Below are 27,515 nucleotides of genomic sequence, written 5' to 3' on the forward strand. Positions count from 1 at the left end.
ATCTCTTTAAGAATTTGCCACAGTTGGTTGTGATCCACAACATCAAAGGCTTTAGCGTAGTCAATGAAGCAGAAATAGATGTTTTTCTGGAATTCTCTTGCTTTCTCCATGATCCAGCGAATGTTGGCAATTTGATCTCTAGTTCCTCTGCCTCTTCGAAACCCAGCTTGTATTTCCGGTAGTACTCGGTTCACATACTGCTGAAGCCTAGTTTGTAGGATTTTGAGCATCACCTTGCTGGCATGTGAAATGAGTGCAATTGTATGGTAGTTTGAACACTCTTTGGCATTGCCCTTCTTTGGAATTGGAATGTAAACTGACCTTTTCCAGTCTTGTGGCCACTGTTGAGTGTTCCAAATGTGTTGGCATATTGAATGCAGCACTTTAACAGCATCATCTTTTAGGATTTTAAATAGCTCAGCTGGAATACTGTCTGCTAGCTTTGTTGTTGGTAATGCTTCCTAAGGCCCACTTGACTTCACTCTCTAGGATGTCCAGCTCAGGTTCAGTGACCGCACTCTCATGGCTATCAGGGACATTCAGATCTTTCCTGTATAGTTCTTCTGTGAATTCTTTCCACCTCTTCTTAATCTCATCTGCTTCTGTTAGGTCCCTGCCTTTTTTGTTCTTTATCATGCCCGTCTTTGCACGAAACGTTCCCTTGATATCTCCGATTTTCTTGACGAGATCTCTAGTCTTTCCCATTCTATTGTTTTCCTCGATTTCTTTGCATTGTTCATTTAAGAAGGCCTTCTTGTCTCTCCTTGCTGTTCTCTGGAACACTGCATTCAGTTGGTTATATCTTCCCCTTTCTCCCTTGCTTTGTGCTTCCCTTCTTTCCTCAGCTACTTGTAAAGCCTCATCAGACAGCCACTTGGCTTTCTTGCATTTCTTTTTCTTTGGGATGGATTTAGTTGCTGCCTCCTGAGCAATGTTACGGACCTCCGTCCATAGTTCCTCAGGCACTCTGTCTATCAGGTCTAATCCCTTAAAACTATTCATCACCTCCACTGTATATTCATAAGGGATATGATTTTAGTGCTAGGAACGTGCTATTGTCCTCCAGACTGGAATGCTCAGAGTGACCTTGAGATGGAAAAAGGAAATCAGGGAGGCCTCCAAACAAGGAAGTGTTGTAATAATGGGCGACTTCAATTACCCTCACATCGACTGAATAAATGCATGTTCCAGTCATGACGAAGAGGTTAAATTTCTCAGTGCCCTAAACGATTGTGCCCTAGAACAGTTGGTAATGGAACTGATCAGAGGGGAGGTGACCTTGGCTTTAATCCTAAGTGGTGTTGCCCACGACCTAGTATGAGATGTAAATGTTGTTGAACCAACTGGAAACAGAGATCACAGTGCTATCAGATTTTATATATATTTAAGTGGGAAATTGCCCAAGAAGTCCAACACAGTCACATTCGACTTCAAAAGAGGAAACTTCTCTAAAATAAGGGAACTGGTGAAAAGGAAGTTAAAAGGGGGAGCCAAGAGGATTAAATCCCTTCAAAATGTTCAGAGATTACTCAAAACTATAATAATAGAAGCCTAGCTAAAATGTATAGCACAGGTTAGGAAAGGTAGCACCAAGTCCAAGAGGTTGCCGACATGGTTAACAAGCAGTGTTAAGGGAGCTTAGAGAAAAGAGAGCTTCCTTCAGAAAATAGACGTCTTGCCCAAGTGAGGAAAACAAAACACAAGCACAAAGGCGATGCAAGCAGACAAGAGATGCAAAAAAGCATTTTGAAGAGCACATTGCTAGCAACAAGGCCAACAATAAAGAATTATTTAAATCTATCAGAAGCAGAAAGCCAGCTAGGGCGGCAGCTGGACCACTGGATGACAATGGAGTGAAAGGAGTACTGAAGGAGGACAAGGAGACTACAGAGAAGCTGCATGAATTCTTTTCATCCATCTTCACTGCAGACGATACAGGACAGATACCTGTGCCAGAACTGAGGCAAGTAGTGGTGACAAAAGATGAAGTTCTCAACCTTATTGATAAATTGAAAGCAAATAAATCACCAGGCCCAGATGGTGTCTATCCTAGAGTTCTCAAAGAAATCAAATATGAAATTGCTCATCTTCAAACTAAAATATGCAACAGGTCCCTAAGATCAGCCTCTATTTCAGAGGACTGGAAGATGGCTAATGTAACACCAATTTTCAAAATGGGATCCAGGGGGGATCCGGGAAATTGCAGGCTGGTTGTCTTAACGTCTGTTCTGGGTAATTGGTTGAAGGCATTGTTAAAGATAAAATTAGTATGCATATAGAAGGACAAGCCCTGCTGAAAAAGAATCAGCACTGCTTCTGCAAAGGTAAGTCCTGTCTCACTAACCTTTTAAAGTTCTCTGAGATTGTCAATAAACATGTAGACAGGGGTGATCCAGTAGACATTGTTTACTTGGGCTGCCTCCCTCTCCCTCTGTCTCCCCCTCACACACACACACACACACTCACACAGTGAGAGAAGGAAGGAATCAATCACCAGTCCAGCAGGGCAGAAAGAAATGTGAGACTGCTCTTTGAGACTGCTCAGGTGCAGTAGCAGTCAGCCTACCCACAAGGTCTCTAATTCCAACTGGAGCAGCAGCCAGTTCGCAGCTTTGCTCCACTGGGAGGTGCCCCTCACCCATCCCCCTTGGAGGGGTCATTTCCAATTGGCTGGCTCAGGCTGGGACCTGAGCTGAGGAAACTTTTTCTACCTTTTTGGCCAATTCGAGGGTGTGCGAGCCTTCTGGGAAGCCTTTTACCAGTATGCGCAGCTCTCAAAATGAAGCAGCTGGCCGGGAGTTCCTCCTCTTCCTGGGCCGCAGCAGCTGCTAGTGTGATATTACTGAGCTGCAGTTTGCAAGTAAAGTGTGGGGAATCATAGAATAGTAGGGTTGGAAGGGGCCTATAAGACCATCGAGTCCAACCCTCTGCTCAATGCAGGAATCGAAGTCAAAGCATCCCTGACAGATGGCTGTCCAGCTTCATCTTGAATGCCCCCAGTGTGGGAGAGCCCAACATTTATTTATTTATTTATTTATTTCATTTCTATACCGCCCAATAGCCGAAGCTCTCTGGGCGGTTCACAAAAAAACATCTCCCTAGGTAATTGGTTCCATTGTCGTATTGTTCTAACAGTCGGGAAGTTTTTCCTGATGTTCAGCCCTAATCTGGCTTCCTGTAATTTGAGCCCATTATTCTGTGTCCTGCATTCCGATGTTCAGCCCTAATCTGGCTTCCTGTAATTTGAGCCCATTATTCTGTGTCCTGCATTCTGGGATGATCGAGAAGAGATCCTGGCCTTCCTCTCTGTGACAACCTTTCAAGTACAGAGAGGGATTAGCAATTAACCATTAGCAGTTTGCAGCCCCCCTCCACCTTCTGGTTCCCACCACCTTGGTATACAATGACACCCACCAGTGTAGCTCTTACTGGCACAGCCTGATTTTTTTTAATGTTGGGGTGGGGGACTCTGTGGTAGTTTATCAGGAATTCCTCAATGAAAAGGTCAGTCAGGCTGGACAAGCTTTCTGAAAGACCGCTTGTCTACCCTTACCAATCTTAAAAGTGCTGTCACAGGAGACTGCTGGGCATGTTTGGGGGGCACATTCTCAGTATGTTGGCAGCCTCTCTGGTTCCCAGTGCATAGAGAAAGCATCCTGGAATGTGCCCCACCAGAGTCCACAGAAGATGCTCAGGGGTTTCCCAACAGACAGGCCGATGTCGAAAATGTTCCCTGGGTGGAAGCAATGTGAAAAAAGCTGATCTACTCATAACATCCAAAGTAAAGCATGTAGGCGTTTTGTTTCACCATAGAAGTGCCAAAGGATATAGCACCACCATGCGACATCCTTAGAGAATCACAGCCAGTGAGGATCTAACATAATGTTCCCCAACCTGGTGCCCTCCAGATGTTTGGGATTTCAACACCCATCATCCCCAGCCAGTATAGCCAATGGTCAGGATTGCCATGAGTTGTAGACCAGAACATCTGGAGGGCACCAGGTTGAGGAAGGCTAAATTCTAACAAGTTTTTTCTTTGTTTTGCCAACATAGACAAAAAAGTTATCTTTGGACAAATCCATAATTAGAGATGGGAGAGAAAAGTTTTGGACAACTTTTGACAACTTCCTTTCTTCGCGTGCTGGATGCAAGTGGAAGCTTTTTAATGGAACAAAAATAGAACTTCGGCGTAGCTCTGATTACAAAGTGTCTCTCCTCCCGCCGCCGTTCGAAGAAAAGCTCATGCTCTTTTAAAGCCAAGTAAGTATTCGTGTGACAAATACTTATAGGAAATCGAAGGCCAGGCAGCGTCGCTATTAACACCCAATTCTCTATATAAGCGTGTCCTCGAACTTCCCTCCCCTTTATGCCCTGCCGTCTACTCTGGCACGTAATGGGATTGAAGGACTCCAAGAAATAAAAGCGGCATCTGCGGTTCCCCATCGAACGTGCGGTAATCGGTGCAAAGAAATAGCAAAAGAGTGGTAGAATCTCCAAAGGGGAAGCCGTATTAGTCCGTTGCAGGAAAAACAACAGGGTCTTGTTGCGCCCATTTCAGGTGCAGCCAGACTTTTAACTGTTACACCACTGTTACAGCGTTGTAGAGCGGCTCTTTCAACGTTGTGCGTGAGCCTCCTCCCCGCACATGGCGGCGTTCAAAAGGAAGCCGGAAGTGAGGGACCTTTTCTGTTAGGCCCTTGCGGAAGACAGGGCCGTTCGGCTTCTATAGAGCGGTCGTGACGTTACCGCCTTTCCGGGGAAGCTGCAGCCTATTGGTGAGCTGGGGAGCTATATATAGACGTCATCGGGCGCCGCGGCCTTCTTTCTCTCCGACCCCAGAGAGGCCTCCATACGGCTTTGTTACCGCGTGAGTCGTCCAGTGCGTGTGTGTGGCCGCGGCCGCGCAAGCCGCGCGGAGGGGCCGGGGGGGAGGAATCTTCCTAGGCGGAGAAGGCGCCGGCGCTTCTTCGGACCCCGGAGCTGCTGGGGTTGCCGCGGCGAGAGCGGGCCCGACCAGGCCTCCCGCCTCCCCCGCTTGGCTGGGAAGCAAAACGTGCCTGAGCCACGTCGGGGCGCCCGGATTTGGGACCTCTAGAAAGGGGCATTTTCCCTTTTGTTTTGCTTCACAGTTCTTTCGTGGAAGTCAAAATGGTCACTAAAAAACCCCCCAGCAGTTAAAACCGCCTGGGTACCATACGGATGCGAGACCTCGGTGCATGCTTCACTTTCTGATCTATGTGTATGTTAATAAAACACATGCTGCGCTTTGCGTAGTCACCAGTTCGTGAAGGGTTGTATCCAGGGTTAATCTAACTTAAGCCCCATTCATTTCACTGGGTCTAGTGAGCCAAGTAGTCTTACATCTAAAGGGAAAATAATGTCAAAAGTCCAGACAGAATGCATATTAAAAACGGTGGCATATTTAAAATATCGTTAATTATTTATTTAAAGTCTTTTTGTCCCATTCCAAAACTTGTAATCTTTTTATTCCGTTTTTAGGGAGCAATCCTATGGCCGCTAGTCAGCGGCTAGACAGCCGTAGGATATCTTGTTTTCAGGGAACCAACCTCAGAGGCCGTGTTCTGAGGTCGGTTCCTGGAGAACCAACCTCCCCTCCCCCCCTTTCCTTGCAGGCAGTGTGGAGAAGCCCTGTTATCTGTGCTTGCAAGAGGAGCATGGAGCAGCTGAAAGGGGTGTGCCGGGGGGCGGGGAGGGTGGAAATGCCGGTACAACACATCCATTGTGTCATCCGGCAGCCTCCTCCCCTGCTCTGCTGTACTGTGGCTAGACAGCCAAAAGCAGCTGTCTAGCTGAAAATGCAGGGCAGGAGCAGCGTGGAGGGAACAATCTCCTCCTTGCTTCTCCTGTCCTGCATTGGATAGGTGGCTGCCTATCTGCATAGGATTGCGCCCTTAGCCTTTTTATTCTTCAGCCAAAGAGGCTTTCGGAGCAGCTTACATGAAATCAGCAAAATAAGACAGTCTCTGCCTGCAGGCTTACAATCTAAAAAGACATGACACATAAGGAAAAGGGAACAGGGAGGGAAGAGGGAAAAATGAAACGGTCTTTCAGCAGGGCTGGTGGAATGGAACTTGTTCACCTATCATCTCCCCCTATACAACTTGCTGGGATGGCTGCTGCTGGTGATAATAAAACATGTTGTTTCAGAACGGAAACTGCCTTGGTCGCCCTGTGGGATGACCTCTGCCGGGAGAGGGACGGGGGAGTGTGACCTTGTTGATTCTTCTGGACCTCTCAGCGGTTTTCGATACCATCTACCATGGTATCCTTCTGGATAGGTTGTCTGGGTTGGGAGTTGGAGGCACTGTACTACAGTGGTTCTGCTCCTACTTGGATGGCCGATTCCAGAAGGTGGTGCTGGGGGGTTATTGCTCTGTGCCGTGGCAATTGTGCCATGGGATTCCACAGGGCTCTATTTTATCCCCCATGCTGTTTAACATCTACATGAAACCGCTGGGGGAGGTTATCCGGAGGTGTGGGCTGAGGTGCCATCAATATGTGGATGACACCCAGCTCTACCTCTCTTTCTCATCAAACCCAGGTGAGGCAGTGGCTGTTCTGAATCAGTGCCTGGGCATGGTAATGGACTGGATGAGGGCCAATAAACTGAAACTCAATCCAGACAAGACGGAGGTACTGTTAGTGGATGGCTCGTCTGCCCGGCTAGGTGATATTCAACCTGTTCTGGAGGGGGTTGCTCTCCCCCTAAAGGATCAGGTTCGTGGTTTGGGGATGCTCTTGGATCCAGAACTGTCACTTGAGGCACAGGTGAACTCAGTGGCACGGAGCACTTTTTATCAGCTTAGGCTGGTATACCAACTATGCCCTTATCCGGACAGAGATAGCCTAGCTACAGTTATCCATGCTTTGATAACTTCTCGTCTGGATTACTGCAATGTGTTATACGTGGGGCTGCCTTTGAAAATGGTCCGGAAACTTCAGCTGGTCCAAAATAGGGCAGCAAGATTGTTAATAGGGACTGGCCTGCGAGCTCATATTACGCCAGTACTTTTCCAGCTGCACTGGCTGCCAGTCCATTTCCGGGCCCGATTCAAAGTGCTGGTGTTAACATTCAAAGCCCTTACGGCTTGGAGCCAGCTTACCTGAAGGATCGCCATCTCCCATATGTGCCTGCCCGGACCTTAAGATCATCCTCAGCGGCCCTCGTCCGTGAGCCTCTGCCAAAGGAAGTGAGGCGGGTGGCTACTAGGAGGAGGGCTTTTTCTGCTGTGGCACCCCGGCTCTGGAATGAGCTCTCTAGTGAGGTTCGCCTGGCACCTACATTGTATTCCTTTCAGCGCCAGGTGAAGACCTTTTTATTTTCCCAGGCATTTTAGCTTTCTAAATTTTTATCTTTGCTGTTTTAAATCTGTATTTTAAACTCCTGCACTGCTGCTAGGTTTTATTGTGGTTGTATTGTTATATTGTGGTTTTAATGTTCTATATATTTTAAATTGTTTTATTGTGTGTTGTTTGGTTGTAATTTTTGTGAACCGCCCAGAGAGCTTCGGTTATTGGGCGGTATAGAAATGAAATAAATAAATAAATAAAATGCTATGAATTGCAACAGTAATAACTGCTGCAGGCAGCTTTATCTAGAACAGTTGAAAGCTAGCCCAAATAAGAGGGATTCCTTGGGTTTCTTAGTTACTTTTTATTGAGTTTTCAAGAAATTGCACTCCCTTGGAAAACAGCAGTTTCCAGTCATTTGGAGGTGATTGTAGTGGTCTTTATGGGCATGGTTATGCTAGCCTTCCCTAATTTGGTGTCCTCCAGGTGTGTTGAACTTCAACTCCCAGAATCCCCCAGCCAGCTGGTTGCTATAAGAGCTCTCCAACTTTTAAGAAGTGGTGCCTTAATTTGGTTTTTTTCCCCCTCCTCCTCATCTTCTCCTTCGCCAGTTGCGGGGATTTAGGGACTTGAAATCCAACACATCTGGAGGGCATCAGGTTGGGGAAGACTGGGTTATATATACCTTGGCAGCAAAATAATTTTATGAAGTTTTGTTGTTTAATAGCCTTCAGGAGGGTTGAAAGTCCTGATATAATAATAATAACAACAACATATTATTGGTTTTGTATTATTGCAGTCTGTTGTAAATTGCATTATTTATTTAAAATATTTTTACCCTGCGTTTCAAAAGGTTCCTAGAGCAGCTTACACAAGGTCAGTAGGAAAGAAGACAGTCTCTCCCTGCAGGCTGAAAATCTAAAAGAAAAAGGCGATGGGGAGGGAAGAAGGAAAAAAGCAAACTCGAGCACCAGTTCTTAAAGTTACAAAGCTCTTGTAACAACCAGGTTGAAAGGAAACAGGTTAGGGAAAGGAGGATCCACTATAAATCTTCCAAATGAATAGTAATGCTTTTCCTGTGACCAAACACTACATTGGAACTTGCTCCGATTAAAGAGGATAAAAATAATATGTATAATTCTATCAATGAAAATGGGGTAGGCAGTGTTAGGCCAGGTATTTGAAAATAATTTGCTCTTTTGGTTGCTGCTGTACAGAGTGAGTCATGTCCTATATAGCAAGACAATGTGTAGCATGCCAAAATGCCGAAGATTTTGGTGTGATTACCAGGTTGAAAAGCATTGAAATGGCATTTGCAGCTCAACAATTCTTGCCTTGCAGAGAACTTTTGCAAACTTGCATTTGCCTCTGCAATGGCAGTGGTGGATCACTAATACCCCTATTTTGTAGATGGGCAATGGAGACTGACAGTAGTGATCTGCCAAAAGCCACATGACTGGCAGTGTTAAAATGCTCCTAACTTAGCTGATTCTGTTGTTCCAGGTTTCCTGTCGTTGCTTCAAAAGGAAACTTTCACAATGTCCGGAGGTCTTGATGTCCTACAGATGAAGGAGGAAGATGTCCTCAAATTCCTTGCTGCAGCAACCCACTTGGGTGGCACAAATCTAGACTTTCAGATGGAACAGTACATTTATAAAAGAAAAAGCGATGGTAAGAATGTGGTAGTATGTGAAACTTAGTGGGGAATCTTTTACTTGTCATCAGCTGTAGTGATGCCAGAGTTAACTGTGGCTCATGAGCACACAATAATAGTGAATCTTACAGTTTCATTCTATAAACTCCATTTTGATCTGTTTAGTGCTTTTCACTTTCTTTAGTCCTTGCTAACAATGCAAAAAAGAATGCTCATGCTTTCTTTGAAGTTCCATTCAAATTAATGGAACTTCATTCTACTTCACTTTGGCTGGACCGTTCTATATGTCTACACCCATCTTACCGATCTACAGGACTGGACTGAGATTTAGGGGTGTGGTTTTTTTGCTATTTGCAGGACAGTTTTTTGTACTCATTAGTATTTTCCCAATGGGGGAAGCTTATGCACAGCAAAGCCAGGTCCCAGCTGTCATGCTGAGTGGATTATCTACCTGGTGTGTTGGCAGGGTACCAAATGATGTTCGGGGAATGACCCTGCCCCCTGATGCCATTCGGTCTGCAGAGGGCTCGGTGGGGGTCATCTGGACCCTTGCCCCAAAACAGTTCCTCTCCCCTATTCTACAGGGTCAGTTTTCCGTAACATTACTCTATAATGTTTATCATGGAGATATGACAAACAGAAATCGCACTGATGGCTTGAATGAGAGTTGACATATGGCAGGCAGGTTGGTATGCTTCACGTTCTTATCTAACTGCACACTATTAAAGCTCAGAGCTGAGACCAGTTTCTGGCCAATGAACTCTTGAGTGTCGGAAGTGTGCTAGAATAAATGCTGGCAGGATTTTCGCTAACACCAGTAGAGTTTGGCTCTGTGACTGGCGTTTGATAGTAGTCACTGCCATATGCAAACTTTGATAATGGTTGCGATAAATGATTGGACATTTGGTGAATGTGTAACTTAGTATTTACCAATAAGTCACTTTGAATTGGAAGGGGGTGATCTCCCCCCCTGCTGCCCCCAGAAAGGGATCTCGAAGTGTAATGGCCACCATGCTGTCAGCCCCTATTCTCAACACTTAATGAGATGACTAGAGAACAGATGAGTAAACAAGAAGGGTAGAGGGACCTTCATGCCACTTGCACATTCCTTTGGCTTCCCACTTTTCAAATGAAGGCAGAAACAGAGGGAAGCACAAGAGATAAAGTTTGAACTCCCTTCTCCTAATTGTCTTTTCGGAGCTGTTCCTGTCTGCCATGCACACCTGTTTTTCCCCTTCTTCCATGCAGTTTTAGCAAGTCAAGGGAGAAGGGCTTGGGAACAGCAGCTGTCAGGAGGCTTGTCTGCACACGTGTACCCCATTGCCCGTCTTTAATATAGGATCTTTTTTCATTTTATTTAGGTATTTACATCATCAATCTGAAGAGAACTTGGGAAAAGCTGCTCTTGGCAGCCCGTGCCATTGTTGCCATTGAGAACCCAGCTGATGTGAGCGTCATCTCCTCCAGGAATACTGGACAGGTATGGGTATACTTGCAGAGAGGCGAAAATGATAATCATGACTGCATGTCTCATTAGGAAAATATCAGCTATTGAGCATTGCGATAGGCTTGGCTCTTAACATTCTGTAGATCTGTAAGTGAACTTCCAGACAAAAGCGGAACCAAGTGTTGAAGTGCCTGGTGCCTCAAAATGGCATTCCCAGATCAGATCCCAATCAAAACTGTTTGTTTTTATCTCCCCACTGTAGCGTGCTGTGTTGAAATTTGCTGCTGCTACTGGTGCTACACCAATTGCTGGCCGTTTCACTCCTGGCACCTTCACCAATCAAATCCAGGCTGCCTTCCGTGAGCCCCGCCTTTTGGTGGTCACTGATCCAAGAGCTGATCATCAGCCACTGACTGAGGCATCTTACGTAAACATCCCCACCATTGCCTTGTGTAACACAGATTCTCCTCTGCGCTATGTGGATATTGCTATTCCATGCAACAACAAGGTAGTGTATGCTCTTCTCTGTTGATCCCATGGTTCTCTTTTAAAGGTGCTTTCTAGGTGTTGATTAGTTTTGAGTCACTCTGCAGAGAAAGCCTGATGATTTCCTTGTTTAAATAGCAGACACAGCTTAGTTTGGAGGGGGAAATGGGTCATCTGCACGCTGTTAGAGCTCAGAGCTGAGGTCAGTTCCTGGCCGATGAACTCCTGAGTGTAGGACGTGTGCTACATCAGTCTTGGCAGGATTTTTCGCTAACGCCATAAGGACCTTCATGATCCAATGAGTGGGGTTTGATAGTGATTCTTGCCACATCTTTATGAGAAATGGCAGAGGACTTGGTAGCTGAGGGAAAATGAAAGGGGAAATAGTTCATTTTACTGTATTTTACTTCACAGTTTTCCTGTTCTCAGATTCACTGAACAATACCAGCCCTTTGCCAAAATTTGATTGATTGTGTCTTTTTAATGAAAGGTATTGACAAACTCAGCCATCTTACCATATAAATGACTCTTGACAATTTTGGTCCTGATGGGTGAATATCTAATGTGTTTCAGGGGGCTCACTCTGTTGGTCTGATGTGGTGGATGTTGGCTCGTGAGGTCCTGCGTATGCGTGGCACTATTTCCCGTGAGCACCCATGGGAGGTCATGCCTGATCTGTACTTTTACCGGGATCCTGAAGAGGTAAAAACCTAAGACTGGTACAGATTTATTGTGTAATGGGATTTTGGGATGAGGAAGAAAAAGAATACACGTGTCTTAGCAAAACAGCATAAGCAGTACTCTGTACCATGTATCTTGGAAACTTAAAAGCGTGGCTTTGTACACAATTTATTATTGAAATCAGTGGTTTTAAGTTGATGGTTCTACCTTCTAGCACACAAAAGTGGCTTATTTGGTGACACACTGAAAGTAATACACCACTGGAAAATGGAGAGCTGTCACTGAAAATAGGCTCATCAAAAAGACACTTGGCATATGATGAACATGGGACACACTGTGAATACCAAAACACATAGTATGTGATTTGGGCATGTGCAAAAGCACCCTGATAACCAAAAGGTAAATTTAGTGAAATCCAGTCACTGTAATTTTAACTTGTATTGTCTCCAGATTGAAAAGGAGGAGCAAGCTGCAGCTGAGAAGGCAGTCACAAAGGAAGAATTCCAAGGTGAATGGACTGCGCCTGCACCTGAATTCACTGCTCCTCCACAGCCTGAGGTAGCCGATTGGTCCGAAGGGGTGCAAGTGCCCTCTGTGCCAATACAACCATTCCAAGCTGGTAAGTGTCTTGAGAAATTGAATTGGCAGTAAACTATATAAAGCAATTTAGACCAGAGGTGGGAAGTCTTTTTCTTCTGGTAAACTACCAGTGATGGGAGACAACAGCCCGAAGTGTGTAAAGCCAGTACCAAAACTAGGCAGGGCTGGAGCCACAGAAGTCTCCCTCTCTCTTTCTTACACTCGTACACTAAAAACTCCTTGGCACCAGTGGAGGCCTTTAACAAGCTAATTGCTGCTCAGGTAGGGGTTGCAGAGCATGGGAGTGCTGCATTAGCCTCCCCACTTCACAGGCTCTTTAAAAGCCTCCATTGGCACCAACGGAGCTGCTGCTCAGGGATGAGCGGGGAGGCGGCAGGCCAGATGCAGTAGCCCCACATGCCAGAGGTCCCCCACCCCTGATTTAGGCTATTCATTTTTAACTGGTATCACCATCTAGTTTTGTGCATGCGATAAATCTCTTCAAGATTCCTGACGGTTTTATGTTTCTTTTTCAGAGGATTGGAGTGCGCAGCCTGCCACTGAAGACTGGTCTGCAGCTCCCACTGCTCAGGCAACTGAGTGGGTAGGGACTGCTACAGAGTGGTCCTAATACAGCAACAGGAATTCAGGAGTATGGTGAAAAATAAAAATAAAGATCTTTCTTACGACTAGGCTCGGTTCACTTTTTCTATACGCAGTATAGTGCTGGTGTGATTGTTTAATGGAGCATATGCTCCAAGTGAGAAATGAAACAAGAAAAAGGAGAGGTGAGAGGTCATGCCTCCCTAATGCACAAGGCTATTTTTATTGTGAAGCAGAGATGAACCTTGGACGTCTAATCTGGATCTGTGAAACTGCTGCTTGTAGGAAGTAATGTAATCAGCACACCCATATTTCCAATATGTGAAAATGAATCCTGTTTTACTTAATTAACACATACAAAATGCCTAACATTTTCTAACCAATGTACAGATATTGTAAGATAGAACAGTCCCTGCCTTGGAGGCTCACAGTCTAATACAGGGGCAGGCAACATTTGGGGGTCCATGTACCACTTTGTCCCCCCTTGTGGGCTGCACTCTGCAAGATGCTGGGAAAAAGCTGGTTTGCTGCAAGGAAACCTAAAACAGCCAAATCTCATCTGAAAACAAGTAAGATTTGGCTGCTTTTGGCTTCCTTGCCAGTTTGTTGCTGACATCTGCTGCAAAGAGATGATACTTTTGCTGCTGCACCAAGGGGCATCGTGTTGCACACCCCTGGACTAGTAGATAAGATACTACTACTGTCTAGCATCTGCTGCTACTGAGACTTGCCCCTTCCCATTCCTGGGTGAGGCCCCCTTGGATGAGGCCCGGGTCTTGGTTGGTTAAAGTAAGGCACCCCTTTTCTTGGAGTTGGTGGCCGGGTGACTATCACATGAGGTGGGGGTGCCACCAGGCTTCTTGCAGCGGTGTCAGAATTGCTGTTTCTAGTTGTGCTTCCCTCAGGATTCACCACAGGATTCTTTTTATTGCCAGTAGATTCAAGCTTGTTATCTTCTAAAAGGAAATAATTTTTCATTTATTAACCAACCCAATGCCCTGGACTTTCAAGTCATGATCGCATGCATCACTGAGAGAAGTTCTTGTTCTTGGAGTGGCAACAAGTTGTTTCCCCAATGGTTCAGAAAGCTAAATTCATCTCCACCCCACTCGAGTTTTGTACTAAACTGATATATTTCAAGCTCCAGTTTAGCAGGAAAAGGACAGTGTCTTCATCGGAATGAGTATGAATGTCTACTGTATAAACTGAATTGGATTTTTAAAAATTAAAATGGACTTTAGATGGTGCCTTTTTGAAGAGACCCAATTATGAGTGGATCCTGGTGACTCAAGTATTACATAATATCCTGCAAGATAATTTGCTAGAGTGGCTTAAGCAATACAATTCTAGTGTTGCCATGGTCCAACATTTGATGAGAAAAAGGGCCTACCCCCTTTAGGACATACTATAATAGGAATAAGTAAATCATAATGCTATATGGTTTAAACATGGAATAGGCATATATAACCTGGGTGATGGAGACTGGGTGGTGGTATAGCCCTACTCCCAGACTAGAACGGAATTGGCAGCATGAACAGGCTTTGTCCCATGATATCCAGGAAGGTCTTAACAAAAGGTTTTTTTGTTTGTTAAGGAACTTCAGTACATGGAGATGTAACATGATATTGACCTGGTTTGCATGTAAGGGCAATTAACTCAGGATTTGCTGGGGTTGCCTAAGAACTACTTGTAGGTTAACTGGGTTTAACCCATGAAGAACCCATAGTGTCTAGGGTTGCAGGACACAATAACGTCTGATTGGGCTGATCAGAGGTTGCATATTCAAAATGGCAGCATGTTCTGCAGCAAATTATGGGTAAACCCACAATTTGCTGCTGCTATGTGCAAATGGTGTCAAAGTGTTGATGTCACTGATCAAGACTGACACCTGCTAGTAATTTGGAGATTTTGGAGTCCATACACATTAAACGTTCTGTTGGCTGTCACTCCCTAGGTGGCGGCAGAGCTGGCCCTACCAGTAGACACAGTGAGGCAGTTGCCTCAAGTGGCACATAATGGGAGGTGGCAGAGAGAGCTGTGTGCTTGCCTTGCCTTCAGGTGCAGTGGAGGATGATGTCTCATCACCGGTGTTGAAGTTTCAGCTGCCACTACAGTTGAGTTTTTGAACACGGAATGGGAAGGCAGGGGTGCAATAATTCTTTGCCTTGGATAGCAAAATCCAGGCCATCCCTGGGTGGTGGTTCTGTGGCGTGGGGATTGGGCAACAATAGGATCTCTCTTACCGTTGGGAAGTGCTGCTGGAGGGTGGAATAATTCCTCCAACAGTGGGAGACTAAAATAGTTCCTTTGTCATGGCTCACCAAATGCAATATACTGACCAGCAGCGACGGGAATGGACTTACCTTCTGCTGGTTTGGGCTTTTCCATGGCCTTTGCACGTGGAACAAGCAAGTCTTCTAGATCTTGCATTGCAGGATTGGTAGAAGCTTTGTTATTCTTCTTGTTCTTCTCATCTTCACGTTGCTATGCATATTAAGATATTAGGTATTATAAAAAATAAATTTGGAAAGAATTTGTAATTTAGGCAGAACTTAAGACTAAAGATGAGACTTCGATGTACTCTATAATTTGGGTGCTGTTTAAAAAAATAGGAAAATTATCTGAAACGTGGCAAAAACAGTATATTTGACCATTTGAGGGTTCACTTCCACCTCATATCAGTTTGAGGTTGTTTCCCTACTTTAGTTTTGAAAAGATGCAGAGGAAAGCAGCCAGATATGCATCTGTCATTTTGGAGACATTAGGAATATCAGAAAAGCATCTTGCAACACCCTGGCTATTTGCCACGTTTCACTTACTTGATACATCTGAACATTTGTCAGTTTTCATTCCAGACACTTACCAGAAAATGTGATCACAGGAAACGTATGCTAGAAGATTTGCTGTAATTTGAACAGCTTTGTTTAGTTTTTGTCTGTGCTCCTTTTTATTTGCTTTTGGAAATATGAAAGTATGACAGACAAGAGAATTTGGGAAAACTCAAACTTTTTCATCCACTTAGTGTGTCCAATATGTTCACCACTCTGGACTGCTATGGCTTTGATTCTTTGATTACAGAGCAGTCCTGTGCACGTCTACTGAAAAGTAATTCCCATTAAGTTCAATGGGATTTACTCCCATGTAAGTGTATAGGATTGTAGCCTTAAGGTGCAATCTTGTGTTCAGACAGAAAAAAGGCCTACAACTCCCAGCATGCCCCATCCAGCCAAGGCTGGATGGGGCATGCTGGGAGTTGTAGGCCTTTTTTCTGTCTAAACACCTATGGGATTGTACCCTTAGTGTCTTAGTTGTAGAATTCCGACTAGTTAAATCTGTCAAACATGATGTTCATTTCAAATGTTTCAACTCTAGGTAAGACCTGCATACCATTAGTGGCAACCAGTCATCTAGCTGTCATATATGAATTGAGTGGCACATTGGAAATAAAAGTTGTTTTGGTATTCTTGATAATAGTGTTAATAACGGATTACAAATTTAGGCATGTGTGAATGTACTGTATGATTCTACAAAGACAACATGGAGAAGCCAGTCATTCCAGCAAGAACGTAATACAAACTTAGGAAATATAGAAGTATTGCAGTCAGTATGCGAGCATGTTAATATTTCAATCATGTTTCAACAAAGTGAAAAGCAATCACAAGTAATATGTGGCCAAAAAATCCAAATATGAGGTAATTTTATTAGTACGTTAATAATAAAACACAAAAGATACCATTTGCATTTTCTTCTTCAGCTCTGCATTGGCATGTTGATAGGCTTCAGCCACAGCATTCAGGTAATATATGGCAAGACTACAAAATCAAATGATAAATGTTTCTTAAGCTTTGTGTTTTATGATGATTGAAAGTAGATAATAAGATGCAGGAATAATTATTTGAGAGACCATCTTAAATACATTGCCTAATTCTAGAGTCATTCATTCTTTTAAACCTGATCCCAGAAAAGCGATCTGTGCTAAACAAAGTTACATGGTTTGATTTTTAGTTAAAATTGTATTTTCAATCTGTGATCACCTTATTAATCACACTGAAAAAGCAATGGATTGGACGCAGATTTAGTAGAGCAACAAGTAGACTAATTGAAATCAGTGGGATGAGCCAGTCATGACTTAAGTTGTCTCATTGATTTAACTGGTCTACACTAAGCATGACTAAGTATGGATTCAACTGAATTGTTGTTATCGACACGAGGAGGACAGAACTCGGAAGGGAAGTGTTTTTGGAAGGCTGACATAATCCATTAACTAAGATTTCACTGTACTTAACACTACATATAGCGGTACCTTTTAAATCCCAGCAAATATTAATTGATAACCTAGCAATACCTCTTGCTATGATCTCCTTAGGTCTCAGGAGCCCAACTTTTTATCAGCACATCTTACGCCATAAGTAGAATTGCAGTCATAATCAGTCCTGGATTTGCCAGATAACTCAAGATCTTGGCTACAAGGGGAGGGAAATCAGATGTGATGGTCTCTTGGATGACATCATACATTTTCTTCTTTCCACTGGAATGATAAATGAACAGACCCTTATAAATGACAGTATTCATGCCTCAATAATTAGAGCCTAATTCAGAGCTCTTCATACACCTTCAGTTTAGAAATATACTCTTCAGAGATTCCATCCTGAATAATTCTTGAGTGTCTTAAAATAACAGATGCACCCATTTTCTCTCTTTAAAACATGGACATTTGTTAACAGTTAAAAAAAATTGTAAAAGAATACATAGACATGATTGTGGAGAAACAGCGGCGAACCATGTTATTTTCCTAAAGAAAATATGGGAAGTGATCCTTAAGTTTTGGAATTTTTGTACATTGATAGGAGCTGGGTTGAGAGTGTCTGTGTATATCAGCACACAGCATGTAACAGCTATGAAGAGTGTGATACTTCACAGTTGCTAAATACTTACAGCAGCCTTCCCTACCTGGCTGCCCTCCAGATGTGTTAGACTACAACTCCCACAATCCCCTAGCCATTGCAGTCCACACATCTGGAGGCATGAAGTTGGGAAAGGCCAACTTACAGGGATATCCATTTCTCTCAAGAAAGTAGATGTTATACAGTTCCACATTCTTTGTATGCCCAGAAAACTGTGCTATGATGCAGTTTTAAAGGGCAAGACAACAACATGAAAACAGGCTCATCCAAAACAATGCAAAGAAACTTGATATATTCCTTTCTTCAAAACTCTGTAAAGAGATTGCTACTGACACCACTTATTAATAAAAGAAGGGGCCAAGATAATGGAGCAAAAGGAACAATTTGTTCAGAACTGGCTCCGTACTGAGTCAGAGTCAGCAGTGCAGCAAGGAACAGTTACTAAATCAAATCAGGGCTCAATGAGATGTTAATCCAGTCTACAGAACAATTTGTGTAGAGTTGATTCAGAATGACAATAAGAAATGCTTATTAATCCAGTGACAATTCTGAACAAGTCAGCTTCTGTTTTTCTACCACCTATAGTCATGATCATATGTTGTAGCTACTGGACAGGGAGGAGACTAAAATGTTGCTTTGGAAAGCAGGGTTTTCATTTCTCTAAGCTTGTCTGACATTCTCCAGTAGCTTCAGTTCAGTTTGGGTCTGTACATTGATACATTACACTTCCATCTTCCAGATTAAGCATACAACAAGTGGGACCTGCAACAAAATGTTGCAGTCTGGAGTGCTCCTATTCAGGGAGCAGCCAGTCATGTGCGCCTCCATGTGTTAAGAATAGTGTCTACACATCTGCAGAGTGCCTTTCTTTCATCACTAACAACTGTAGCCTTTCCCATCACAATTGGAGTGAAAAAGCAAGGATTCTAAGGCAGGTGACACCTCCCTTTTGTGTGTGTGTGTGTGTGTGCGCGCGTGTGTGAAGGGAGACAAAAACAACAAATAACCTGAATTCAACCATGTCCCAGGTCCCTCTAGTATCTCTTTTGTGTCCAAACCGTGAAATGCCTTGAGATGAGCATTGCTCCCCAGCCCACCATGACTGAGCCAGCAAGTGAAAGGAGCTTCAATCCATCCATCACTTCCCTTCCTCACATTTCATAGATATCTTTCCTCCTGTCTCCTTTGCCACCCAGCCTCCCTATGCAACAAGGGAGACTATCAAGACCGCCGAACACCCACATCAGACTACAAATCATCTATGGCCTCTCTTTTCCCTCAGCCCTAGCAAATCCCTCCCCTTGGATGCTGTTCCCTGCCTTCTGCTCTCCACCAGTCCAGCCTCCACCAGGATTCCTAGAGATGGAGGTAAGTTCATCAGTGTCCCCCATCTCCCTCCCAAATAAGGACTGCAGGATTCTCATCCTCAAAAGGCCTGCTGTGTTATGTGTGGCCTACAAAGGGGCAGCAGAAAGGCAGAAGAGAGATGGGGAGAGTCCAGATGGGTAAGCAGGGCAGGCCCAAGATATATTGCTGTCTGAGGCAAAGAACAAGGTAGCACCCCTCCCATTCCACTTACAAAAGCAGACCAGACTGGCAGATTAATCTGTCTTCAGCACTGATGGTGGGATGGCATCTTTCACTGCATCTGAAAGCAGTAGGGTAAGGTAGGGGCACAGAACAGGCCGCATGGTACACAGGCCTCTCTTCTGACACCTTGCTGCTGCCTCCCAGCATCTGCTGCCTGAGGTGACTGCATCACTCTGCCCAATTGTAGGGCCAGCCCTGTCAATACGAGTAGTTGGAGGAACACAGCCCCCTTCTTCCTCCCTCCTAAAAGGTTGCAGCCCTCTCGCTTGATAGGTGATAGCACAGCTATCCAAAAAGGCAGGGGAGGGAGGGAGAGAGAGACTGAAAACCCACCTACACCTAAATCTCTCTATAAAGCTCAGGCAGCTTCTATATATGCTCTGTACATCTTCTCCCTAGCCTAGGGTAGCTGGATGCAGAAGAGAACAGGACTCCTGCACCTTTAATGTAGTTGTGTAACACAAGGCTTGGATGACAAGCTACTGCTGTTGAAATTCCCTCTTCTATACAACTAATAAAGGTGCAGCAGCCCTGTACTCTCTTGCTCCCAGCCACCATTGCCAATGGTCAGGTATGGGGGTAGTTGTAGTCTAAAACATCTGGAGGGCACCAGGTTGGGGAAACTTGCTCTAGACAGATCTGCAGTAGCTGGAGAACAGAGTGATGATGTCAAAATCATGTCAGCCAAATCGAGGGCGTTTTCAGCCCCTCTGCTGTTACTGGTTAAACTTTAAAGTACATTTTCTAGAAAACTGAAACTTACAGCAATGATTCTGGTTCTTTTATCTATTGGGTATGTAATTATGGGAGACACTAACATTTGAGAGTTAGGAGAAAACAGCATTATACATCCACGTACCTGGGAATAAGGCTCATTGCACTCAGTGCAGCTTAATTCTGAGTAAGCATGCATAGAATTGGGTCTTAAGGGTGCAATCTGAAGCATGTTCAGACAGACAAAAGTCCTACAACTCCCAGCATGCCCCAGCCAGCATGGCTGGCTGGGGCATGCTGGGAGTTGTAGGACTTTTGTCTGTCTGAACATGCATCGGATTGCACCCTTAGAAAGGTAGATTGCCGCATGCACAACAGTACAAATGAACAGGACAGAACAGCTGGTCACATGCTAGGTAGGTTTGCATTGATTAGCAGGATCATCCAGTACCTGAATGGTCCACAGTCGAAGGAGGGAGGCAGCGACATTATGGTGTAGGCGACTGGCAACACACTTAGGAACAGGATCAACAGCAAGAGTCCCATATAAAAATTATTGGATTTGGAGGCTTTGAACACTCGCTCATGTGGAACGTTGCTGCTCATAACAGCCCAGCTCTGGAAATACATGGAGGTTAATAAACGGAGCACGTTTATACCTATAAGACCTGGTGCATAGAAGGACCCCATCCTGTGAGGAAGAGAGAGAGGGAGGGAGAAATATAGAAACTGCTTTTTATGAAGGCTTTAGCTGTATGCTTCTGGAAAGGCAAATCATAGAGGAACACAGGAACCAGGTATTCCATTAAGGGAAATGACCCACATCAAAGCTGGAATCCATAAACCTGGAAACTGACCCCAGGAGCTGTAGAGAATACATGTGTATGCCTGAAGTAGCATGCTATATATATAGGTTGCACCATATTTCCAGCCTCTTCTGGCCCTTAAGACCTTTATTTTCAAGACTTAGAGAAAGTTTCAGCCAAAGAGAAATCAGTACTTATTCATTTTCCCTCCTGCCCCCAATACACACAGTTCCCATAACCCTCTTAACTTGTACTCTCACTGCTTTGAGTTCTTCGAAGTTCCCTGCTGTCCCTTCTTGAAATGGCTGGCCAAAGAAGGAAGGCAGAGCCTTGCCCATTTGTCTGGATGCCCCAGAAATGGGTAACTTGTGGCTGTTGGACTGCAACTCCTATCATCCCTCACCACCGGCCATGCTGGCTAGGGCTGATGGCAATTGCAGGCTAACAACATCTGGAGGGCCACACATTCCCCATCCATGTTGCATCCCCTTCCCTTCATGCCCTCTTTACCAAACAAGGCATTAATTCTTCAATCTAGGAAGTGAAATAAATCATGGCAAGGAAACCTCATTTAATGAAGTTGATGCTATGCAAATAATTTTGATTTTTCATGCAAAGTGCTCAGCTTGTAGGTATCTCTCTGTCCATTTGCATTATCAGGTAGCATTCCCACTGGCAGGCCTTTTTAAGATATACGTTTAGGAAAGCGTCCCAAGGGATTTCTTTCTACTTTTTTTTTTTCCTCTAAAGGCACAATCCTATGCAGATTTAGACAGAAAAAATTCCTACAACTCTCAGCATTCCCCAGCCAGCATGGCTGGCTGGGGAATGCTGGGAGTTGTAGGAATTTTCTGTGTCTAAACATGCATAGGATTGTACCCTGAAAGAATTATAGCATAATCCTACACACCCTTGCCTGGAAGTATGCCCCCTGAACACAGTAGGAAGCACTTCCAAGTAAACATGCATAGGCTTGTACTATGAATCCATTGCTTCAGTTCATGAAGCCTAGAGAGACTGCAGAAATTTCTTTTTGGTAGAAATGTTTTTCAGATGATCTGGGAATCCTGGGGTTCCTTGAAACATTAGCAGGGGTTCCCCACTGAACAAAACAATACTGGCTGTGAAGGAACAGAGCTGTCCTCCGTTTTTGTATTTGGTTAGTTTTAGGATATCAAGGGGTTGAATCTTTTGGTGTGTGTGGAAGATGAAAAGTTTTGAAACTACTGCAGTAATTAAAATTTATCAAAATGTGTAATGCCATATCACACTGGGTGATCAGACATGCCACAATAACAAAATACACAACAGTCCTCCTCTGCTTAGTGCTTATAATTTCATTTGGTAGTTTATCGAGTTAAAGGCATTAATAGACAAAAATATGTTACCAGATCATTCCTTGGTTGAAGACCAAACCCAGCACATTACCACTAATGTCAAACTCTGCATACGAAGGCTGTAAGAAAAGAGGGAATATGACTCAATGCTAAATCTTGCTAGTGGGTAAGCTTAAAGAAAATTCAAGGTAAAAAATAAAGAATCCTCAGCTGAAATTAACATCAAACAAACAAAGAGTGGGATTGCTCTATTCCCTCCTTTTAACGTTTGGATTATCTGAATGAAGGGGTATAGTGATAAGTGATCCCCTCATCTCAAAAAGTAGATTCCTAATTCAACAGTTGTTGAATTAGACGTTACACAATTATCATTAGGACTTGCACAATTGAATTCGTAAAAAGCTTTTGGTTTTGAAACTGAGAAATAGGGATAAAAATTTACTTCTAGCGCACACACATCAAAAAAGAAAAAAAGTAGTCATTTTCTATCCCTGTCATTACGATCTATATAAATAAGGAAAGAGGTAACCATCTATCTGAGCATTGTACATATGGTTGTGTGTGAGTGTGTATTTTTTTCTTCCAAAAGTTTGTATGCCATCATGTCCTATAAAATGTCTGCCCAGACAAATTGTGCACTGGGATACGTTCTTAACAGCAACTTCCAAATTGTGCAGTGGGAGAGGCTGAAACTCCAAAAAGTAAGGCACCGTGTTAGATGTATCCACCACCATTTGATGCCCATCAAATAGAGAAGGTCCCTTGCAGGCCTGATTAAAGCCTAACTCTGTCAGTATATAGGTATGTCCTCAATGTGAGGGTCCAGGGAATATTGCAGGTAGGCACAGGACAGTCTCAGAAGCATCTCTATTTGCTAGAAAGAAAAGACACATCACTGATTAACAAAGCAAAGGAAAAAGATATTAACACTAAAATGAAAGTATTATTTCTGCTGTAGTCATGAGGCATTGATCCCACCTCAAATAGTAGTTGCTCTTTTTCACACCAAACTAATATATTGGGGTCAGGCAGTGTGTGAAGTTTGTTTATTTGTTTATAGTGATCATATTATTTTTTCTTGCTGTTTCAACTGTTCTGAACATATTGGCCTGGTAATGCATGTAACCATAGTGCAAGGTTCACATGCAGAGACAACCCACGATTCAACAACAACCCATACTCAGCCTGTACCCTGGGTTGTCATTACATGTGAACCAGGTTACTGGGTTCAGTTCAGTTGTCGAGTACTTAGTATTTCGGTTCTACATTTCCTTTCACCTGTCCTTCAAAACTGATGTGTTGAGGGAAGGTGTGGTTTTAGTTTTAGAGCATTAGCTCAATATTCCATATTCCAGCGTTCTCTGACATTTTAAACATGGGCACACGCTTTCCTACTCTACCCTTTACTGAATTCCATCCAGTGTGGAATGTGAGGATATGTTGTTGCTACTGGGTAGCATGTGGAAGGCTGGTTTGTAGTTCAGGGCCTGCTGAAGGTGCTTTTTTCTGCCTGAGGACTGTTCCCCTTTTGTTGACAATTTTAGGATGTATTCTCATCACATTGTTGGTTTGTGATAGCTGCAGTTGTTCATCCATCCATGTTAATCTAATCTCACCATGATTAGCATTCACTGAGATGATCAGGTGCATGTCAATGCGATGTGCAGACCTCAGCACAGATTCTCTTTTTGATAGCATTACATATGTTTGAAAAGTGGGCTAAAAATCAGTTCCTTTTCAATGGCAATCTGAATATTTGTAAAACATTGGTTGGATGGAGCATATGTCACCTGTGTGGAGCAGTATAGGATCCCTTGTAAATTCTGCATTTCAGGCAAAATAAATTCTTCTTGTATTTATACAAATAAATGCATAAAGATACACAAATATCCATTCACATCTATGGATAGCATATTACATATCCTCCCACTGAACCAAGCCTCCACCATAAACTGTGACTTATTAGAGAAATAAGTGCCATATAAGTGATGATGGTGCCATTATCCAAAACTGGGGAATAGGTGGAGTGCAGATCTTGGTTAGAACACTTATGGTGGTATATTGGGAGTACCATGATAGGATTACTGAAACAATCTGTGTTACTTGAGGCTGTTTTTCATTCACTGCAGGGACAAGCTGGAAGGACATAAACCAGTATCATGTGATGTGATGTGGCTGCAAAAAAGGCAAATGCTATTTTGGGCTGCATTCATAGAAGCATCGCTTCCAAATCCCGGGAAGTACTAGTTCCCCTCTACTCAGCACTGGTTAGGCCTCATCTGGAGTACTATGTCCAGTTCTGGGCACCACACTTTAAGAAGGATGCAGACAAACTGGAGAGGGTTCAGAGGAGGGCAACAAAGATGATCAGGGGACTGGAAACAAAGCCCTATGAAGAGAGACTGAAAGAACTGGGCATGTTTAGCTTTGAGAAGAGAAGACTGAGGGGAGATATGATAGCGCTCTTCAAGTACTTGAAAGGTTGTCACAGAGAAGAAGGCCAGGATCTCTTCTTGATCATCCCAGAGTGCAGGACACGGAATAATGGGCTCAAGTTACAGGAAGCCAGATTCCGGCTGAACATCAGGAAAAACTTCCTGAGTGTCAGAGCAATACGACAATGGAACCAATTACCTGGGGAGGTGGTGGGCTCTCCCACACTGGAGGCCTTCAAGATGAGGCTGGACAGCCATTTGTCAGGGATGCTCTGACTTGGATTCCTGCATTGAGCAGGGGGTTGGACTCGATGGCCTTGTAGGCCCCTTCCAACCCTACTATTCTATGATTCTATGATTCTATCAGTAGATGGATAATTACATCATGTTGGGGTTGTCAGGAAAGAAGAATTACAGATGCTATATAAAACTGAGGAATATAATGAGCTGTCTGATAATGACTCCATGTTGTCTATCTAGCTTAGTATGAATGTGACTAACTGCATCTGTCGTATGTTCCAACTGTATCCCTCTTTCGCAGGGGCCATCTTTATTTTCTGGAACCTGTCCCTGGTAAATCACTGCCCCTATTTTTGGTGTCCTGATTTTTGCCTGTGGGGAAATGCTGTGTTGAAATTAGTGAAAGAGCCAAAAATAGACATGATGCTAATCACATCATAGAAACCACATAATTAAAAAATAATCAATTGGTGCACAGAGGACCGATATTCGTCATGACTGCAGCACATGGAGAGTTTTAACTCTTTTCTTCCCAACTACGATCCCAACAAAATCTCCTCCCCGCCCCTTCAGAGCGCGGGGGGAGAAGCTCCCATTGGTGTGAATGGGAGCTTTTTTCTAAGGCTCAAAGCTGGGGTGTTGTGGGGTGGATTGCATTGGGCTGGTGAAGGAAGGGTTCATCCTCCCCATGTACTGTGGCCACAATGAAAATGGCCTCCCGCCAACACCTGGAATTGAGAGCATTACTACACAAGGCTTGTATTGTGTGCTTGTGATTGGTCACTCATGGAAGTTTGCAGGTCCTTTACATGACATCATGAATCTCCAGAGTGGCTCCCATGCTTTTTTGGCTTTATCCCATTTTTAAAATGATCGGGGTTATAAGGCTGGTAAGAAATGTTACTGGAAGATATCAGCAGTGTGTAATGACAGCATTGCACTATAAATGGCACTGTATAATGAAACATACAGAACATTGCCTAGAAAGGGAGTTTTCAATTCAAATCACATATCCCCCTGTTTAAAGGAGCCCTTCGTAATCTTGCAAAGAAACCGTAAAACCCAGGTAAGGATGTGGGATTTCAGCCTCATGTGATGAACTACTAAATGTTCCCAAAGCCCTGTCATAGTTTCTAATGATTCATTTAGCACAGGTTTGCGAAACCTCAGGCCCGGGGTCCCAATCTGACCCTCTGTGGTTGCCCAGGAGGACATGCCCCCTTTCCCACAACCACCAATCATTTGGTGTTTTCCTGGATTTTGTGCAGTTTTCCCTCATTCTAAACGGTAGAAATGTCTCTCCAAAGGCTTCATTACTATCAGTAAGAGCTTTATGCTCAAATAGGCTGGTACTTTTTGTATTTTGACCCTGCCCTTTTGCCTTCAGCTCTGCCCACCACTGAAATGTGGCCCCCGAGAGCTTCTCCAAAATGGACTTTGGCCCTTGGGCTGAAAGAAGTTCTGCACCCCTGATTTAATGTCACACCTAGTTTGGCTCTGAGTTGCTAGATTTCATTCCCCCCACCCCCTGGATCCCCAAGTTAAAAATCTGAATGGGGTGGGCTGGGGACCAGGGGGAGAGAATAATATTTTCTCTATTGCACATGCATTTCAATGCACACACTTGAACATGAAGGTACCATGTAGCTGTTTACATGCTGCTGAGGCTCATTTTGAACTCTTGATAATCTAAGATTGTATGGCTACTGTATTTTTCTAGCTTATCTTTACCTTCTTAGCTTTTAAAACCATGCAGGACAGACTACTGCAGAGTAGATAGAGCATAATACAGATGGAATAGTGCCTGTGTAATGGGGACATTTGAGCAGTAATCTTTGGAAAGAGAATAGGGGAGTTAAAAGTGTGTCTCTTGGAGGGGGGGAAGCTATGAGAAAGGGGGACTGGAAGTACCTAATTTGGGAGTGTATGATTCTGCAACACATTTAAATTTGATGGCTAGAGATGTTAAGGCCTGGAGGAAAAACTAGAAAAATGGGAAGGGGTGGGGGGAACAGAACATTTCAAAAACAACAATCCCCCCACCCCGGGATTTGGGGAAAAACCCATGTATTTTCCCCAGCATTTTTTGGGTTTTCCCCAGCTCCAAGCCTTCACATCTCTAATGATGGCACAATGACTCAATGTATGTCCTAGCACATCCTGGAATGTGACTGAGCAAAAATGTGCCAGGTTCCACTTGCTATATGGCATAATAACAAGTAATTGGAGGACTTGCAGATGTTAGCCAATTACAATCCATGAGATTACTGCCACAATGCTTGTTTGGGATATTTTAAGGATAACTCCTTCTGTTCCATTCCCTTGTTTGCATCATTTATTTACAATGATAATTTTAGGGCGCAATCCTATGCATATTTAGACAGAAAAAAGTTCTACAACTCCCAGCATTCCCCAGCCAGCATGGTTGGCTGGGGAATGCTGGGATTTGTAGGACTTTTTTCCTGTCTAAACATGCACAGGAGTACGCCCTTACTTGGTGGAGTCTGAAACTGGATTAGACAGAATGTGTATAGGTTTGTACAAGTGGTAATAAGTGGTTGCTGTTGATGTATTCAGGGTATAACACAATTATAAGCCATAACTTGTCTCCCTGTGAGAAGTTAGGCCAGCCTTTTCCTAGAGGAAAAAATATATACATAGGCACACAAAATCAAAATGTGGCTCAAAGCTTTTGTTAAAATCTATTATAAGCTGAATACAATGATTC

At 43.8% G+C, this 27,515-nt stretch overlaps 2 protein-coding genes and 2 non-coding genes across 4 annotated transcripts in view; 3 read left to right on the forward strand and 1 right to left on the reverse strand.

Annotated features, from left to right (window-relative positions):
* The first annotated feature begins 4,821 nt into the window (after positions 1-4,821).
* RPSA (ribosomal protein SA) lies at positions 4,822-12,850 on the forward strand. The gene is made up of 7 exons (XM_084858043.1): positions 4,822-4,867; positions 8,815-8,982; positions 10,327-10,445; positions 10,675-10,920; positions 11,472-11,600; positions 12,030-12,198; positions 12,695-12,850. Exons 2-7 carry the CDS (start codon positions 8,850-8,852, stop codon positions 12,787-12,789), a joined length of 891 nt encoding a protein of 296 aa, XP_084714169.1. The 5' UTR covers positions 4,822-4,867; positions 8,815-8,849; the 3' UTR covers positions 12,790-12,850.
* On the forward strand, positions 9,677-9,832 carry LOC146344719 (small nucleolar RNA SNORA62/SNORA6 family). The gene has a single exon (XR_014792805.1). It is a non-coding gene; the product is annotated as a small nucleolar RNA SNORA62/SNORA6 family (small nucleolar RNA).
* On the forward strand, positions 11,072-11,231 carry LOC146344720 (small nucleolar RNA SNORA62/SNORA6 family). The gene has a single exon (XR_014792806.1). It is a non-coding gene; the product is annotated as a small nucleolar RNA SNORA62/SNORA6 family (small nucleolar RNA).
* A 98-nt stretch (positions 12,851-12,948) lies between the features above and the next one.
* Positions 12,949-27,515, reverse strand: part of LOC146344721 (transmembrane channel-like protein 2) — a 65,619-nt gene continuing 51,052 nt past the window's right edge. Inside the window, exons 14-19 of the mRNA XM_084859811.1 lie at positions 22,164-22,231; positions 20,421-20,660; positions 17,164-17,289; positions 16,495-16,573; positions 15,125-15,245; positions 12,949-13,717 (exon numbers count right to left, since the gene is read on the reverse strand). Coding sequence (XP_084715937.1) covers positions 13,479-13,717; positions 15,125-15,245; positions 16,495-16,573; positions 17,164-17,289; positions 20,421-20,660; positions 22,164-22,231 — 873 coding nt within the window. The 3' untranslated portion in view covers positions 12,949-13,478. The remainder of the gene's footprint in view (positions 13,718-15,124; positions 15,246-16,494; positions 16,574-17,163; positions 17,290-20,420; positions 20,661-22,163; positions 22,232-27,515) is intronic.

The sequence above is a fragment of the Heloderma suspectum genome, chromosome 5 (assembly GCF_057233095.1).
Source record: "Heloderma suspectum isolate Gila_16-S chromosome 5, 16-S_ref, whole genome shotgun sequence".
Lineage (NCBI taxonomy): Eukaryota > Metazoa > Chordata > Lepidosauria > Squamata > Helodermatidae > Heloderma > Heloderma suspectum.

Bases quoted from the DNA above. Each gene is read 5' to 3' on its own strand.
- RPSA (XM_084858043.1), top strand. From the start codon at position 8,850: ATGTCCGGAGGTCTTGATGTCCTACAGATGAAGGAGGAAGATGTCCTC. The intron at 10,921-11,471 runs GTAGTGTATGCT...AATGTGTTTCAG, and splicing joins CTATTCCATGCAACAACAAG to GGGGCTCACTCTGTTGGTCT. The intron at 11,601-12,029 runs GTAAAAACCTAA...TATTGTCTCCAG, and splicing joins TTTACCGGGATCCTGAAGAG to ATTGAAAAGGAGGAGCAAGC.